This window comes from Lissotriton vulgaris, unplaced genomic scaffold (assembly GCF_964263255.1).
Source record: "Lissotriton vulgaris unplaced genomic scaffold, aLisVul1.2 SCAFFOLD_2288, whole genome shotgun sequence".
In the NCBI taxonomy this organism is placed as follows: Eukaryota; Metazoa; Chordata; class Amphibia; order Caudata; family Salamandridae; genus Lissotriton; species Lissotriton vulgaris.
Window position 1 is genome coordinate 133657 of NW_028253704.1, and position 16029 is coordinate 149685.

Genomic DNA, 16029 nt, shown 5'->3' on the forward strand with positions numbered 1-16029 from the left:
GTAGCAGTGGTTTTGTTGACGTGTATGTCAAGCTGTAGGTTAGGGCCAAAAATCACCCCCAGATTGCGGGCTGATTCCGCCGCCAGTACTGGCTCAAGAAAGGTACTAGGCCAAAAGTTGTCTGGGAGTGCCCGCGGAATCCTATCAGTAGAACAGTGGAGTACCTCCGTCTTGGAGCTATTGAATTGTAAAGAATTAGCTCATAGCCAGTCTGCTGTGGCTGCCATGCAGCGATAAAAAGTGTCCAGCGAGACCGCATTATTCCCTTCCAATGAAAAGACCAGCTGGGTATCATCGGCATAATTAAATGCCGAGATACCAAAGGATTTTATTAGCTGGACTAAGGGGCGGAGGTACAAATTAAAGAGTATAGGGCTGATGGCCGAGCCCTGTGGAACCCTCTGTCCTACACTCCTTGGTTCAGAGGTGAATGGTGGAAGTGAAACCAGCTGTTGCCTGCCGTCAAGATAAGATGTCAGCCAATCTCTTGCCCCTTCAGTGACCCCGCACTCCTCGAGTCTCCTGACAAGGGTCCGGTGGCAGACCGTGTCGAACGCGGCCGACATGTCGAGCAGCACTAAAAAGGCTGCCCGACCACTGTCGACACGCAAACGAAGATTGTCCAGCACGGTCACCAACGCGTACTCCGTCCCGTGACCGGGGCGGAAGCCAAACTGGTCCTCATCGAACCAGCCGATGTTTTCCAGGAAACCTGAGAGTGAGCGGGTCACCCATTTTTCCAGAATCTTGATAGGAAAAGGGAGCAAGGATATGGGCCTGTAGTTGGAAAGACAGGCAGGATCCAGAGTAGGTTTTTTAAGCAGAGGTGACACTACTGCTAATTTCCAACATTCTGGCACCGACGACGACTCCAAGGATTGGAGGCAGATCGAAAACAAAGGCAGGAAAAGGTCTGCCTGAAAGACCTTCCAAAATTTAGGGGGCAGCGGGTCAAGCGGGGACCCCGAGGACACCGTTTGTGCCACCTTACAGAATTCCTCGAAAGAGGGGACAGGAAAAGACCTTAGTTGGGGTCGACTGGGGGGGTAACCGGAGCTCCCAAACAGAGGTCAGGGACCTTGGTCTGGGGTCGACTGGATGGACTGACCGGAGCTCTCAGACAGAGGTCATCACCACCCGTCTGGGGTCGACTGGGCAGACCCACCGGAGCTCCCACAGCCGGTCGGCTGGGGTCGACTGGATGAGCTACCCGGAGCTCCCAGACTCAAGGCGACAGTCCGGGGTCGACTGGGCAAATCAACCGGAGTTCCCAGCTCCGACACACTTGGAGGAGGCGACCGGGGTCGACTGGAGGGCGTGGTCGGAGCTCCCAGACCAGTGCTAACGGCAACTGGCTGGGGTCGACTGAACGAGCCAACCGGTGCTCCCGGGCCGGGGGAGGTGGGTAGAGGGTGCGTTAGGCCCGCTAAGATCTTAGCAGTCTTCTCCTCAAAAGCGGTAGCAAGGGAGTCACAAAGTGCCTGCGACGCCCGCACCGTATTAGCCGCACAAGCCGGGTGGGACAGATCCCTGACAATTTTAAACAGGGCTTGGGATTTATTAGACGCCTGAGTCAGGGAGGCTTCTAAGAAGGTCGCTTTGGCCCTCTTGATCTGTGCCTTATATTCACGCAAGGCGAGCCTGTACGAGTGTTTGGCCGGGGCAGAGTACTGCTTCCTCCACTCTCTCTCGGCACGTTTACAGCTCAGCTTCAATTGTCGTAGTTCTTCCGTGTACTCACTCGGGTTTTCAAATAGATTCAAAAATCCAAGCTTCAGAAAGTGAGACCTCAAATATTTTAACCAGGGCACACGCATTGCATTTTCCTGAGATACAAGGTCTTTCACTATCAAATGGGTTAATGGAATATCTTCATTTAGCCATTATTTTACCCAACATGTCAGTGGTCTTAGCCCAACAATATCAGATAGGTACTGACTGCCCAGCTCTTCATGTACCGCCAGGTTTGATGTACTGGCTGGGACACAGGGCAAACGCTTTAAGAAATTATTTTCAGTAACCTGTAGCTATTCACCACTTACATAGCCCCATATCTCACTGCCATAGACTGCGGTGGCTATCGATTTAGCATTATAAAGTTTCATCATGGCAGTATTTGTTTTTGTTCCCAGTTTGCTGGCAAAATTAAAGATAGAGGCATTTCCCCTTGTCATTTCCCCTTTCTTTTTTGCCACATGTGGGGCCCAGCTGAGCTTTGAGTCAAATAAAACACTGAGATATGAGAATGTATGAGTGATGGGAATCAGGACATCATCTAGTTTAAAAATGAACTTCTTTTTTGATTGACGGCCAACATGCATTATATAGGATTTGTAATTGTTGACCAAAAGGTCCCTATTAATCATAAAGTTATTAAAAGCATTCAAAAGTGCCTGGAGACTCTTTTCCGTTCTCGAAATTAAAACCGCATCATCTGCGTATAAAAGAACAGGAATACCCTGCCTGCCTACTCTAGGACAGTCTGATTTTACCTCCTGTAGTGCAGCATCTAAGTCATTAATATAGAAATTAAAAAGAAATGGGGCCAGGATACAGCCCTGCCGCACACCCTTTTTAATATTAAAATTACCCGTAGTTTCCCCACTGGTTGAAAACCTAACATTAGCTCTGGTATCACTGTGCAAGTCCATCAGAAAATCCACAACCCCGCTATCTGCACCTTTCTCCCTCATGGTCTGCCACAGCCTTCCCCTGTTGACACAGTCGAAGGCTGATGACAGATCCATGAAGGCAAGGTGGACGGCTCCCTTCTGTACAACAGTATATCTACTCAATATGAGAAACAGGTTGAGACACTGTGTTATAGTGAAACGACCTTCACAGAAACCATATTGGGAATTTGACAGAATGTTATTATCAGCTGTCCAACTTGTTAAACGCTGCAGTAAAATTCTCCCTATAATCTTGACCATAGAGTCTATTAATGATATTGGGCGATAGCAAGGAGGGCTGCCCTTGTCACCTTTCTTGAAGTCAGGGAAAATTGTTGACACTCCCCAGGACACGGGGCAACCCAGCATAGCGGCAGCATTAAATACAGCTACCAGAATGGGTGCCCAAAAGCCTGGATCTGATTTATAGAGATCTGGTGGTATTCCGTCAGGTCCGGGGGCCTTCTTTGCTGTAAGACCTTCTATGGCATCCAGTACCTCGCGTTTATCAAATTTAATATTACCACCCCTAACCTAGGGAACGGCATCAACTATAACCGGGTCAGCTGAATAATACAGTTTTTTAAAGTGAAGTTCCCACTCCTCCTTGGTTATACAACAGTCTAGTCCATCACCCGGTTCTTCTGTCAGGAACGGTTTTTTAACTAGAGCCCAGAATTTGGAACTACAGTTTAAGGTGGAGGGATCAAGTATTTCGTCCCAGGCCTCTCTTCTCAAAGACTCCTTGCGCAATACAATGACAGCCTTATATTCCTTTCTGCACAGTTTTACATCCTCCCGAATCCTCGGGGTGGCTGACAGGGCAGACCTAAGTTTGCGTGCAGCTATAGTACAGTCATGACTAAACCATCTAGGACCCACCTTCCCCACGTTCTTGTTGGGGACTGACAGTAAATTTGACACCTTCTCCGATACGTTTTGATAAGCGACTAGGACCTGCCTAGGATCCCCCCCTCAAGAGTACAATTTTTGATATCCTCTGCGCAACTATCAGTAATATTTTTATAGAGAGTATCCGGGGAGACCATTGACCATTTAAGTCGCCTCCTCCCATCTGATGTACCCAGCCTACCTACGCTGCTACTCTGGGGTACCTTTTTCACCCAGAATCCTTTTAAACAGATTATTAGAGGATTGTGATCACTAAACTCACTTAGCACAATGCTAAACGAATCTAAGAAAGTCTGCATCGTTAGATAAACTAACATATGGTCTATAAAGGTGCCCCTACCGTGCCCTTTGAAAGTAGGAATATCAAAACATTTTAATGGGTCCCTAAGTGACATAGCCAATGAGAGGTCATAGTTGTTCAACAAGTCATTGCAAAGTTCACCCTCCACAGTATGTTCCATGTGTAGACCTCCCATCCGTTCACAGTGCAACTCTGTTAGGCATTTATTCAGTGGGTCACCACAAGGGTGCACATTAAAATCCCCCATGATCATAAGATTATGACCAAGATCTTCCGAAAATGTTGAAACAAAAGAGTTTAAAACAGAGATTTGATTAGTGCCAGTACTATCATTAATGGCATTATAAAGATTCACTAAGCCAGCCCGACAGTTTTCTCCATATAAAACTAGGCCCATCACTCCTGTATGCTGTGAATCAATTCTACGCATTTTACATGATAATAAAATGGAAACAAAAATTACTAGTCCCCCATTTGGCCTGCCCCTCGTTGATGGTAAGGCTGGCACATAGAAGGCCTTGTACCCTTCCAGGTGAAGATCACACTCCACCGACCAGGTTTCTCTTAAGCAGATGATTTTAAATTGCTTTATGTAGTGAACCCAATTTTCATCAGTCATTTTGGCAGCCAGGCCTGCAATATTCCATGAAACAACATAACCTCCAGAAGCTATAATCTGTGGGTTCTCTATGTGTGTAGGTTCACCTGAAGTCCCAGTACCCTGAGACGCAGGTACCTCCTGTCAATCACACATCTCTAGTCCAGACAGGACTTCATACCTGTTCTGTGTATTAACGTTAGACCCATGCTGGTAGCGACCAACACTATTGATCCTGTTATAAGTTTCATTCATATTACCAGAGCCACAGGGATTAGTGATGTTATATATGAATTGTGCATCCATAGCTGGCGTCTGTGGTTCAAACGCCCGCCTCGTTAACCTTTGTTGGGGTGTGGGTTTGCATAGATGTGCATAAAAGTAGCCTTATGGGCGCACACAAATGCTGTTCTCATTATAAACTAGTGAGGAAGCTCTCAAAAGAACAGTTGCCACATGCTGAGGATGCTTACAATTTACCACAATACAGTCCCCACTTCCCATCTTTTTGGAAGGTCCTACCCAATTCACCCTCCTTACTGCCATTATCTGTTCTGAATAAGAGGTGGGAAAACCACAATTTTTATTAAGCCATGCCACGGTCTTATTTTTCAATGAAGCATGAGATTCATCATATGGTGAGGCGGGATGAGTCCCACAAGGTGGAACATTGGTAAGTACTGCCACAAACGGAGCACAGTCAGGTGGTAAATTCAAAAAACGATTATGCCTGGGTGGTCTAAGTGGTGGGCCACTTCGTGGGGCTGTAATGGGTTGAGTCTGCAGAGCTGCTACCACTCGGGCGGATGATGTACTTAATGCCTCCTTTCCAGTGGTAGCTACTACAGCAATGCTCCCGGTATTCTGGTAATCTTTAACTTTCCCCACATCCCGCCCTTTTCCACCCTCCTTAACGCTACCATTAATTGGTGCAGTCAGATGTGTAGATATCAGGCCGCCCAGCCTAGCCACTTCCGTGACCAGGAACTCAATCTGGCTGGTTAGTGGTTTAATTAGCTCCTCTATCTTCATTGTAAGTTTTGCTTCTAGGTTCTTAAAGAGAGAAGCAAACTGATCAGACTTCAGATTAGGGCCATTATCATTATTTCCTGTAAACACAAAGGGGTTTATGGCAGGGCTATGTGCTTCTTTCCCGTTCTTTTCTTTAGTATTAGCATTGTGTTCCCCCCCCCCACCCGTTTCTGATGTGCTATTCTACAAGTTCGCATTGGCCTAATAGCAGGTGGAACTTCACTAATGTCACCTATTTCCTCACTTGGCAGGACATGTTGATCTGGGTGAACCTCCACACTCACTGTAATAGGCATCAGTGGTTCTACTATGGTAACACCACTTGTATTAGCCCCTGCATCAGTAGTCCTCCTGGTGGGGGACAATTCAGGCAACTCCACTACCACAGTGCCCTTTCCTAGAGAGGCACGTCTTTCATTATTTATTTGGTTAACTTTCTTGACCAGGTAGTTATCAATAGTGCCAGGACCTTGTACTGGTTTATCGCTTTTTGATTTAGACATCCTAATTAACTATAGTATAGGATATAAGCGCAGATAAAATCGCTACTTATTCATAAAAAAGAAAGAAAAATAATAAAAATTACAATAAGAAATAAAGTCTCACGTGAGTCAAACACAGTATAGATCCAAATGAAATGATATAGGGTTCCTGGCCCAGTCCAGTCTCCTCAGGCCTCTGAGGGCCACAGAGGGCCCGCCCTTTGCCCGGGCATCGCCCGGCGTCCCGCCCGCGAGGCAGGTGCTCGATCGTCTTTATGCGCCTCCTGGCGCTCCAATTACGTCGCTGTGACTGCGCCGCCGCAGAGGCTGCCGGGATTTGCAGTCCCGGGGCGGCAGCGCTGATGGCGGTAGTGTGGCTGTGGGTCTTTGCGCTCCGGCGCTCCTGTCCCGCTCAGCGTGACTCTCGGCGCTGGACTCGGCAACCAGAGTGTCCCCCAGCAATCCAGGTAAGCATCCAGTTAATGAAAAATTGACTAGTTAACGCTTGAAAAGATTCTGAAACTGAGTACCACATGGCACTTTTTTGTAATTTTTGATCTAGAAATATTTTGCTTGTGTGTTCTGTGAAATGCCTCTTGCACACTTCTCTATTCAGTGTTCATGGTCTGTTGTACGCTCACTTTTTTTTCTGTTTGCATGTACGTTGGCACTCTTTCTCTGCCTTTGTGTCCATTGTCTAGCTCTCTCACTCATGGCGTCTCATTGAACTTGCGCACACTATTTTACATCATAGTTCTTGTCTTGTACACTCTTCCTTATCACTTCCTCGCCCTCTGTGACAGATGGTAGGTCACCTGTCTCCTCTCCTTTTCATTTCTTCGGCAGGGTCGACAGAAGCTAGCCAGGTTTAATGCCCGTGAATTCGCCACACTCATAATCGACATCCTGAGTGAAGCCAAGAGGCGGCAGCAAGGGAAGAGCCCCATCAGCCCTGCAGGTAAGGGACCACTTGGATGCACTGGACAAGGGGTCACTCAGGGTGAAGCCTCCAGAAAGAGCACCAGAACAGGGGGCTCAGGGAGATAGGAACAGAGTTAAGGACAATTACTAGTCTGTTGCAGATGGAGACTGAAGCTGAAGAAAAAAGGTTAAAGAATAAAGATAATAAAGTAATGTAAAATAAATGTGAAAGAAAAGAAATTAGAGTAAAGATACAGTAGCTACACCATCTACCCATGGGTCACAGGAACGGGTACACAAGAGACACAAGGGAAACCAGGGGCCATTGATGCAGTTGCAGCAGTAAGGAAGCTTGGGGATGGCAGGGGGGAGGGGTTATTGATACAGGTGCACCACTAGGTGGACCATGGGTCATTCCTACAGTTACATTTTCAGCGCTAGGAGAAGCCAGAGCCGCAAAACATGTTGAGAACCTGCACTGTGGAATTGGAGGGCCATTGATGAAGGCACAGCAGTCCTAGGCTCCAAGGCATTGGGAAGCTTCGCATATGTGCATTCCTGCTTACAAATGCGTTGCTCTTGTGCATCTCCGTGCAAAATGTTTTCGATGGTGTACATCATCAGCTTGGTGGATTTCGACTAGCTTTTATCCTTATACCTTCAGTTGAGTAACTCTAGTTTTACGTTAAGATGCTATTTGTGCTGTCCTTTGCACCATTATAAGCACAAGGTGTTAGCAAAGCTTTAAATGGGGACAGAAAAAACATAAAAGATGAACCAGGTGAGAGGAAAGGAAGGGGGGCACTTTCAGAGAATAAATGAAGTCGTCTTGTGGATGAAGTGGCCTTCTCCAAACGCTAGTATCTTGCTTCATTGATGCCCTGATATTGGAAAGCTCTGGCGCCTACATTCTTTACCAGCAGCTTCCTGGCTTATAAATGCACAGATTGTGTATACACTACCCTGGATATGCCCTGCTGGTATACCGCCTGCCACATAAAGGGAACGCTGGTGTGCAATCTAACCTCTTGAAGTTCTGCTGCATAGATCTGCCACCAGTGTATACTATTCTGCGTCCTGCCGCATAAATGCTCTCCCGGTGTATCTTCTCTACTGCTGGTAAATGTTACACCTTGTAGATGAGACTTTGGTATAGATATTTGCTGACCTGTAGGCAATCTAATAGTGTAAATCCTACCTTATTTATGCTCTGCTGGTCTTTATCTTGCCATTGCTATTGAGTATGTAAATCCTTCCCTATACCTATAAATGTCCTGTACGTATTTCTCCCCTAATGGTGCTCCCTTCAATTTCTTTGCCATAAGTACAGGCTGGCAGTGTTTTATCTGTCCTGTGGTCATTCTGTGATGCAATTCTGCCATTTAAATGCGCTACTGATATGCATCATGCTCTATAAACCTTGTGTGATTAATGCATACATACATACTTTGCTAATATGTATTATATTCTAGAATTCTCTGTAATGTAATTCTGCATGTATACATCCTGCCCTTTATAGATGCTTTGCTGGTTTACTCTCCTCACCAAGAATAGCCTGACTTTATACATCATACTGTATAGATGCTTTACAGTTCTATCGTCTGCCTTATAGATGTGCTGCTATGGATTCTCCAGTGGGATGCATTTTGTCATGTAGATGCTATGCAGTTCAATCTTGCCATATAGATAATCTAATGGGATACAGATTGGCCCATAGATGTACTGCTGGTATATTGCCTTTTCCTAAAGTTACCTTCAGAATTCGCTACCTTACCTTGTTTGTGTTTATCCATTCCAGATAATATTGACTACTCCTTGAGGAACCCTAGCGACACAGATGATCAGCATGATTACGACAGTGTAGCTTCGGACGAGGACACTGACCAGGAGCCGCTGAGAAACTCCAACTCTGGCCGAAATAACCGCGCCAGGGTGAGCGGGCAGTACACCTTTGCTCAGGCCTGTGTGCTCCATATCTACTTAATTTCACAGACCCATATTCCTTCTCTCCCCTCCCACTCAACTGTCCTAGGTTTGAAAATCTATCTTTCTGGCTATTACTCGGAACTGCATCCTGCCCTCTTGAATGTCCCACTCACTTTAATGTGTTATTTGCTCCTCTGACCCACTCCATTTATCTGTTTCTTTCAATCTTCTCTTGTTTTCTCTTGTTTGCTCTATTTTTCTATTCTTTTTATTTGTACAGCACTTAATATCATCATGTCTTGATATTACACAGGACTGCAAGCCAATAAAATAACTTGATATGCCCCAGAATATTATAACTGTAAATGCATGGGCTACACTTACGGACTAAACACCTACCTCTCCCCTAAACACAACCAGTCACCCATTAAGAACAAAAAATTGCAAATGCTTGCTCATCAATTCAGTGTCCACATCAAAAAGAATAAACGTTGCGAATATGCAACTAAGCTGGCTATTCATATCTGAAACATGCAGACAGTGCAGCCCCTATCGTTCACAAATCCCTTCCAACAGGCTATAAGATTATCATGAAAAAAACGCACCAATTAAACGTCAGGAGGAGTCCCTATCGTGCACAAGGAATCTCTGCACATGTTGTACCTATAAGACTATTCTGCATCGGAATGTGACGCCATCCTTGTCAAACACTACTCATCTTTTAACAGTTCCATGTCATTCTTGCTAATCTATTGCCCCTCATCTCACAACACCTAATTCGCAACAAATGTCTGTGACTGGACTGTGTTGCCAGCCTCTGTCTAAACTACCCGAACCTCTTTGTCCTGGGCAAATTTAACGCATAGCTCAGGAAACCATATCCACCATCAACAGAATCATTATTGCCTGGCCCCATAGCTTCCGAATGGTTAGAAGTCATTTGTTACAGAACACTCCATGCAGGATACATGCTTAAAGTATTTTTTGACCATGCTGGCAATATAACCACATCCTATCCTCACCCCTAGCGTGGAGTAACCATATTGGCATCCTTTTCAACATCATGATCCCCAAACATCACAATTACAATAGGCGACTTCAAACAAGAATGTTAGAACATGCTTGGAAAAGTCTGACACTGGCCACAAAGGGAACCGCAATATAACCTCAACACTGATTTATGAATCATTTAGCTGCATGGCCAATGCAATAAAAAAAATTAATGAATGGCAGGCAACAGCCTTTGTCACCTTCATGCCATTGAAAGAAACAGTCAGAGACTACTTGCACAAGGTTGGCTAAAGGGTTCTCTTTACAACTCATTAAACTCAAAGCCACCAACCGAGTCCTCAAAATAAAAATAGAGGGAAACAAATACCAGGACAGTAGAAGCCTACACACTCATCGGAGCCTCATTTACAGAGCAATCCTTATAAATGAAAAAAGAAATACTCCTCTTGCCTTGTATTATGTCGCACAAAGGAGGTCATCAGAATTCTCTCTGAACTTAAAAGCCTTACAGCTAGCTCCTGTGAACAGTTTCCCTCATTAATGCATTATGAGGCTTTGTCAACTCAATTCATAGAAACGGCAAAGCTTTATGCACTCTCCTCAATTGAAAGGTACCAGCATTTAACACACGCCACACACATGCAGTGCATACCAAACTAATGAAAGAACTACTCGTATTACTTTCTCCCAGCTCTCTGAAAAGTTCTGTAAAGAACTAATATAATATAGCTAAACATTTGTATCACCAGCTGACCCATGGCCCCAGCTATTTTCACAGGGAAATCTTATCAGCCCTATTGCAGAAGTAGCACAAATTATTACCAATACCTTACTATACGTACAATAACCTCTGAGCACACTCAAAACAGTCTCTCTATGTACTACAAACAAGTATCCGGCAAGTGTCTCTCTTTTCTTGAGGAGTGAGATTGGGCTTTCAATCTCACAGGTCAATTCCAATAATCAAAAAGTTCCAAAGTGTTTTCGGTTAGTGTTGTTTATTTCTTTGTTTTTCTTCGTGTCTCCCCAGATGTCCAAAGTAAATTACAACAGCCAACACGTGTTTCGTCGTGTATAGTGTAATACCTCGACTTCTTCAGGCTGTAATCAAATGAACATTATCCATAATCACTATACGTACTTTGTCTGGCTAGTCATGAGAGTTGGAAAGGTACCAGCCACCTGTCAGTAGAGTAATAGCCCGTCAAGTGAAGTAGAATATAAGGAGAAAGGAAAATTAGTAATGCCACTCCAGTTAGGTTATTCACCCTGATTATGTGTCCAAGATCATGTCCCATAACCAAGAGGAGAATCATGATTAGATATATACAGTAGTTCACCTTTAAATTATCCAGTCATTTCAGGCATCAAATGAATACTCCAAACGTAAATAAAATTGCCAGTCTGTAAAGTAGAAGCCTGAGAATTAATTATCTATTTATGCAAAAGCTAATCCAACACACTAAAATAAATTAACCAATAATCCTCGTTAGGTTCCATGCAGAGATTATCACCACCAAAGTTATCAATACCACCACCTATGTCTATTGTTGTAACGAACGGTACAATTACCTGTACTGTTTTCCAAATCTAAAGTCAACAACAGCAGTTCCTGTTCCGTTTTCAAATCCTCAATCTGCATCCACAAAAATTAAATATAGTAGGTCATACTGAATAAATCCTGCTGTTTATGAAAATACTCAATTGACGCTAAACGCCGCATATCACTTACCCAGTCTTTTTTTGCCCGGGTTAATATAAGTTAATCATCCAGAGCTTCTCTTATCTGTTCGTCACACTACAAAAGCAAGTAGTACATATTACTTCCTACTAAATTATACATTAATCCTTCAATCTTTTTTCCGTGGGTAAGTAAACACCACTCACTATCATTTTAAATATAATTAAATATCTCACCAATACGTAGATTATAGTCTTATCTCTAAATCTCTTCTCTGTTCACTGTCATAAGTACACGTTCTAAAGGCAAAGAAGGATTACTTCACATGCTGCCCATTTTTTGTCATACAAAAGATTATGAAAACACGTTCGTGTAAACTCACCAACATTCTCAAATTGTAAGTCTCGGCTCGGGGTCGATATTATCTCAAAGTAGTAAGTAAATAGCTGCGGTAAACAAAATTGAACAAAGGGCATAATGTTCATATCTTACTTCTGAATGCACACGTATATTCCATGCATCCTCATAACACTCACCTAACTTCTTATCGTTATCTGTATCTCGACCACCTATAGGAGTGTATAAACTGCATTTCAGTATACACATATCTAAAGTATTTATCCAAAATGAAATGGCTTAACCCAGGAGTTATTTCTTACCTGTAGTAAGCCCTTCATCAAAAGCGTGCTGTCCCCTTCCGCGTCTCGCTGTTCTGGCGTCTCGCATCAGCGCCATCTTAGACTGCCTCTTTACAAAGATTTCCGCGGGCGCCATCTTGTAACGTGTTTACGTCTATTGAAATTCCAATCCCTGTTATTGTTTCTAGGTCTCTAATATACGCGCCAAATTAAGACCCACATAAATGCAGGCTAGATGTATATATTATGCACATCTATGTTTTTTACTGATGTAAACAAACCGGTCCCGTATCATATTAGACTGCCTCTTTTTGTGGGCGCCATCTTGTAGCGTATTTACGTCTCTTTAAATTCAGAGTCCCTATTGTTGTCTCTTGGTCTGTAATGTCCGCACCATATTTAAACCTGCAAATATGCAGGTTAAATGTATATATTAAACTAATACAATATACTCTGTAGTCCTCATCTATCCACAAAAGTAGGACAGCAACAGCCCAAATATATATTATTAATAGTATCTATTCCCGTCGCCGTTAGGTATAAGTAAATGTACTACTCCAGTCATAGTTCAATATATCAGGTTACATAGGTTAGGTGCAGTAGAGAGATAGAAAGTGCCAATGTTAGTCAGTACACCAGAGGCAAAGGTCAGAAGTGCAATATCTCCTACCTTACTATAAACTTAATCACAGTAAATGGGATGTACAGATCAATTCAAATTTGGTCATGGTAATCACTCAACACGTTTGAATAACCTTACTATACGCATCATGTTAAAAAAGCTGAAATGCTCTTCTATCAAACCACTTCTAAAGAAACCTGGCATGGCTGCAAATAACACTGCAGTAATCAGGCGTGCATTTACTCCAAACAAAAACATTCCTTCAGATACCTCCTTTTCTAGAGGTAGAGTCTATCATAGTGTCTAAGATGGATGAACTAAGAACACGTGGATGCTAATAAACCTGCCAATTTGATCCTATTACACCTTTCGCCTCTTGACACAATCCAGCATGAATGTCAGACGTTACAATGCAGGTCTTTTCTTGCTCTTGCAGGCATTACAACGCATTGACCTTTACAACGTTCTGTAATATCACGCTGAGCTTTACAATGTGCGTGCTATTATCATGCATTGTAAAGTTTGATATATATATATATATATATATATATATATATATATATATATATATATATATATATATATATATAATTACCTTCTGGTGGTCACTAGTAGATAGTTATAGTTAGGAACTAGTTTCCATAGGAAGTGTTTTTTGACTTGCCTATATCTTTGGCACAGGTTGACGAATCTTCACAAATGTTTACCAAAAAAAGTGTGCTGGTTGGTCTTTTATTGTGCATGGAAAGTTTTGGAGTGTTCCGTCAAGCAAGCAGAAAAAAAGGAGGGGGGGGGTCAGAAAAAGTGCATTTCCCTTGTTACATCCCATATGGACTTTAGACATGACTACACCCGAACCGCTGAAAGGAATTACACCAAATTTGGCAGAAAACTAGATCTTGGTCCAGAAAGCGTGCTTTTTATGATTTGGTGTAAATCCGTTCACTAGTTTCTGATATATTAAAATCCAAATGTGTATATCTAGCACAGTGAAGCCTTTGCGAATATATACAATCTCGTCAGAGATCTGATTGGCTGCCAACACTTCAACCAGGACTTCAACCAGGAACCAAGATTGGCAGCCATCTTGGGACTCTGCCTCCGTCAAGTCCCACAAAGAACTTAAAAATAAAGAAAAGGGGGCAGAGTAGGAACACCCTGACCCTCTAGCCTTGGTACTCGGGCGTATTTGAATAAAAATAATGGGGCCTATTCAAGTTTTAATTTGAGATGGGTTTGTGTCCCCTTCCCAAGGCTCCTAAGAGCCCCAGGGACCACCACCTCCCGGGCCTTTATTAACAAGCATTTACAAACCAATGGTCTCGCCTTTGCAAAAGTTAGAACTATTAGCATTGTAAATGACAACTTTTTTATGTATGTGTTGGTTTTGAAAACAGATAAATAAATTGCACTCTCGCAAATGCCACACAGAAACACACAGACCCACATACACAGAGCCCCACACACACACACAGACCCCCCCCCACACACACAGCCCCCCACACTCACACACACAGCCCCCCCACACACACACAGAGCCCCCAACACACATACACACAGAGCCCCCCCAACACACAGAGCCCCCCAACACACACACAGAGCCCCCCCAACACACACAGAGCCCCCCCCCACACACAGCCCCCCCACACAGAGCCCCCCCACACAGAGCCCCCCCACACAGAGCCCCCCACACACAGTCCCCCCACACACAGTCCCCCCACACACAGAGCCCCCCCACACAGAGCCCCCCCCACACACAGAGCCCCCCCACACAGAGTCCCCCCCACACAGAGCCCCCCCCACACACAGAGCCCCCCCCACACACAGAGCCCCCCCCACACACAGAGCCCCCCCCACACACAGAGCCCCCCCCACACACACAGAGCCCCCCCACACACACAGAGCACCCCCACACACACAGAGCCCCCCCACACACACAGAGCCCCCCCACACACACACAGCGCCCCACACACACACAGCGCCCCACACACACACAGCGCCCCACACACACACACACACAGTGCCCCACACACACACACAGCGCCCCACATACAGATTCCCCCCCACACAGATTCCCCCCCCACACAGAGCCCCACCCACACAGAGCCCCACCCACACAGAGCCCAACCCAGCCCCCCCCACACACACACACAGCCCCACCCACCCACACAGCCCCCCCCCCACACACACAGCCCCACACACACACAGCCCCACACACACAGCCACACAGAGCCCCACACACCCCCACACACCCAGCCACACAGAGCCCCACACACCCAGGCACACAGAGCCCCACACACACAGCGCCCCACACACACAGCCACACAGAGCCCCACACACACAGCCACACAGAGCCTCACACACACAGCCACACAGAGCCCCACACACACACAGCCACACAGAGCCCCACACACACACAGCCACACAGAGCCACACACACAGCGCCCCACACACACAGCCACACAGCGCCCCACACACACAGCCACACAGAGCCCCACACACACAGCCACACAGAGCCTCACACACACAGCCACACAGAGCCCCACACACACACAGCCACACAGAGCCCCACACACACACAGCCACACAGAGCCACACACACACAGCCACACACACACAGCCACACAGAGCCACACAGAGCCACACACACAGCCACACACAGCCACACACACAGCCACACACAGCCACACACACAGCTACACACACACACAGCTACACACACAGCCACACACAGCTACGCACACACAAACACACACAGCCACACACACACACACAGAGCCACACACACACAGAGCCACACACACACACACAGCCACACACACACAGAGCCACTCACACAGTTACACACACACACAGTTACACACACACACAGTTACACACACACAGTTACACACACACACAGTTACACACACACACACAGTTACACACACACACACACACAGTTACACACACACAGTTACACACACACACACAGTTACACACACACACACACAGTTACACACACACACACACAGTTCCACACACACACACACAGTTACACACACACACACACACAGTTACACACACACACAGTTCCACACACAAAGAGCCACACACACAAAGAGCCACACACACACAGAGCCATACACACACAGAGCCACACACACACAGAGCCATACACACACAAATCGGTTGAAGCATGCAGAGGAGAGACCGATACTGAAGGGCAAATGAAAATCCTGCGTTAACCTTGC

General features: G+C 45.3%; 1 protein-coding gene across 1 annotated transcript in view; it reads left to right on the top strand.

The window, feature by feature from the left end:
- Window positions 1–16029, top strand: part of GIT1 (GIT ArfGAP 1) — a gene marked incomplete at its 5' end in the record, with an annotated part of 206661 nt that overhangs the window by 120573 nt on the left and 70059 nt on the right. The window contains 2 exons of the mRNA XM_086951454.1: window positions 6844–6955; window positions 8717–8850. Coding sequence (XP_086807580.1) covers window positions 6844–6955; window positions 8717–8850 — 246 coding nt within the window. The remainder of the gene's footprint in view (window positions 1–6843; window positions 6956–8716; window positions 8851–16029) is intronic.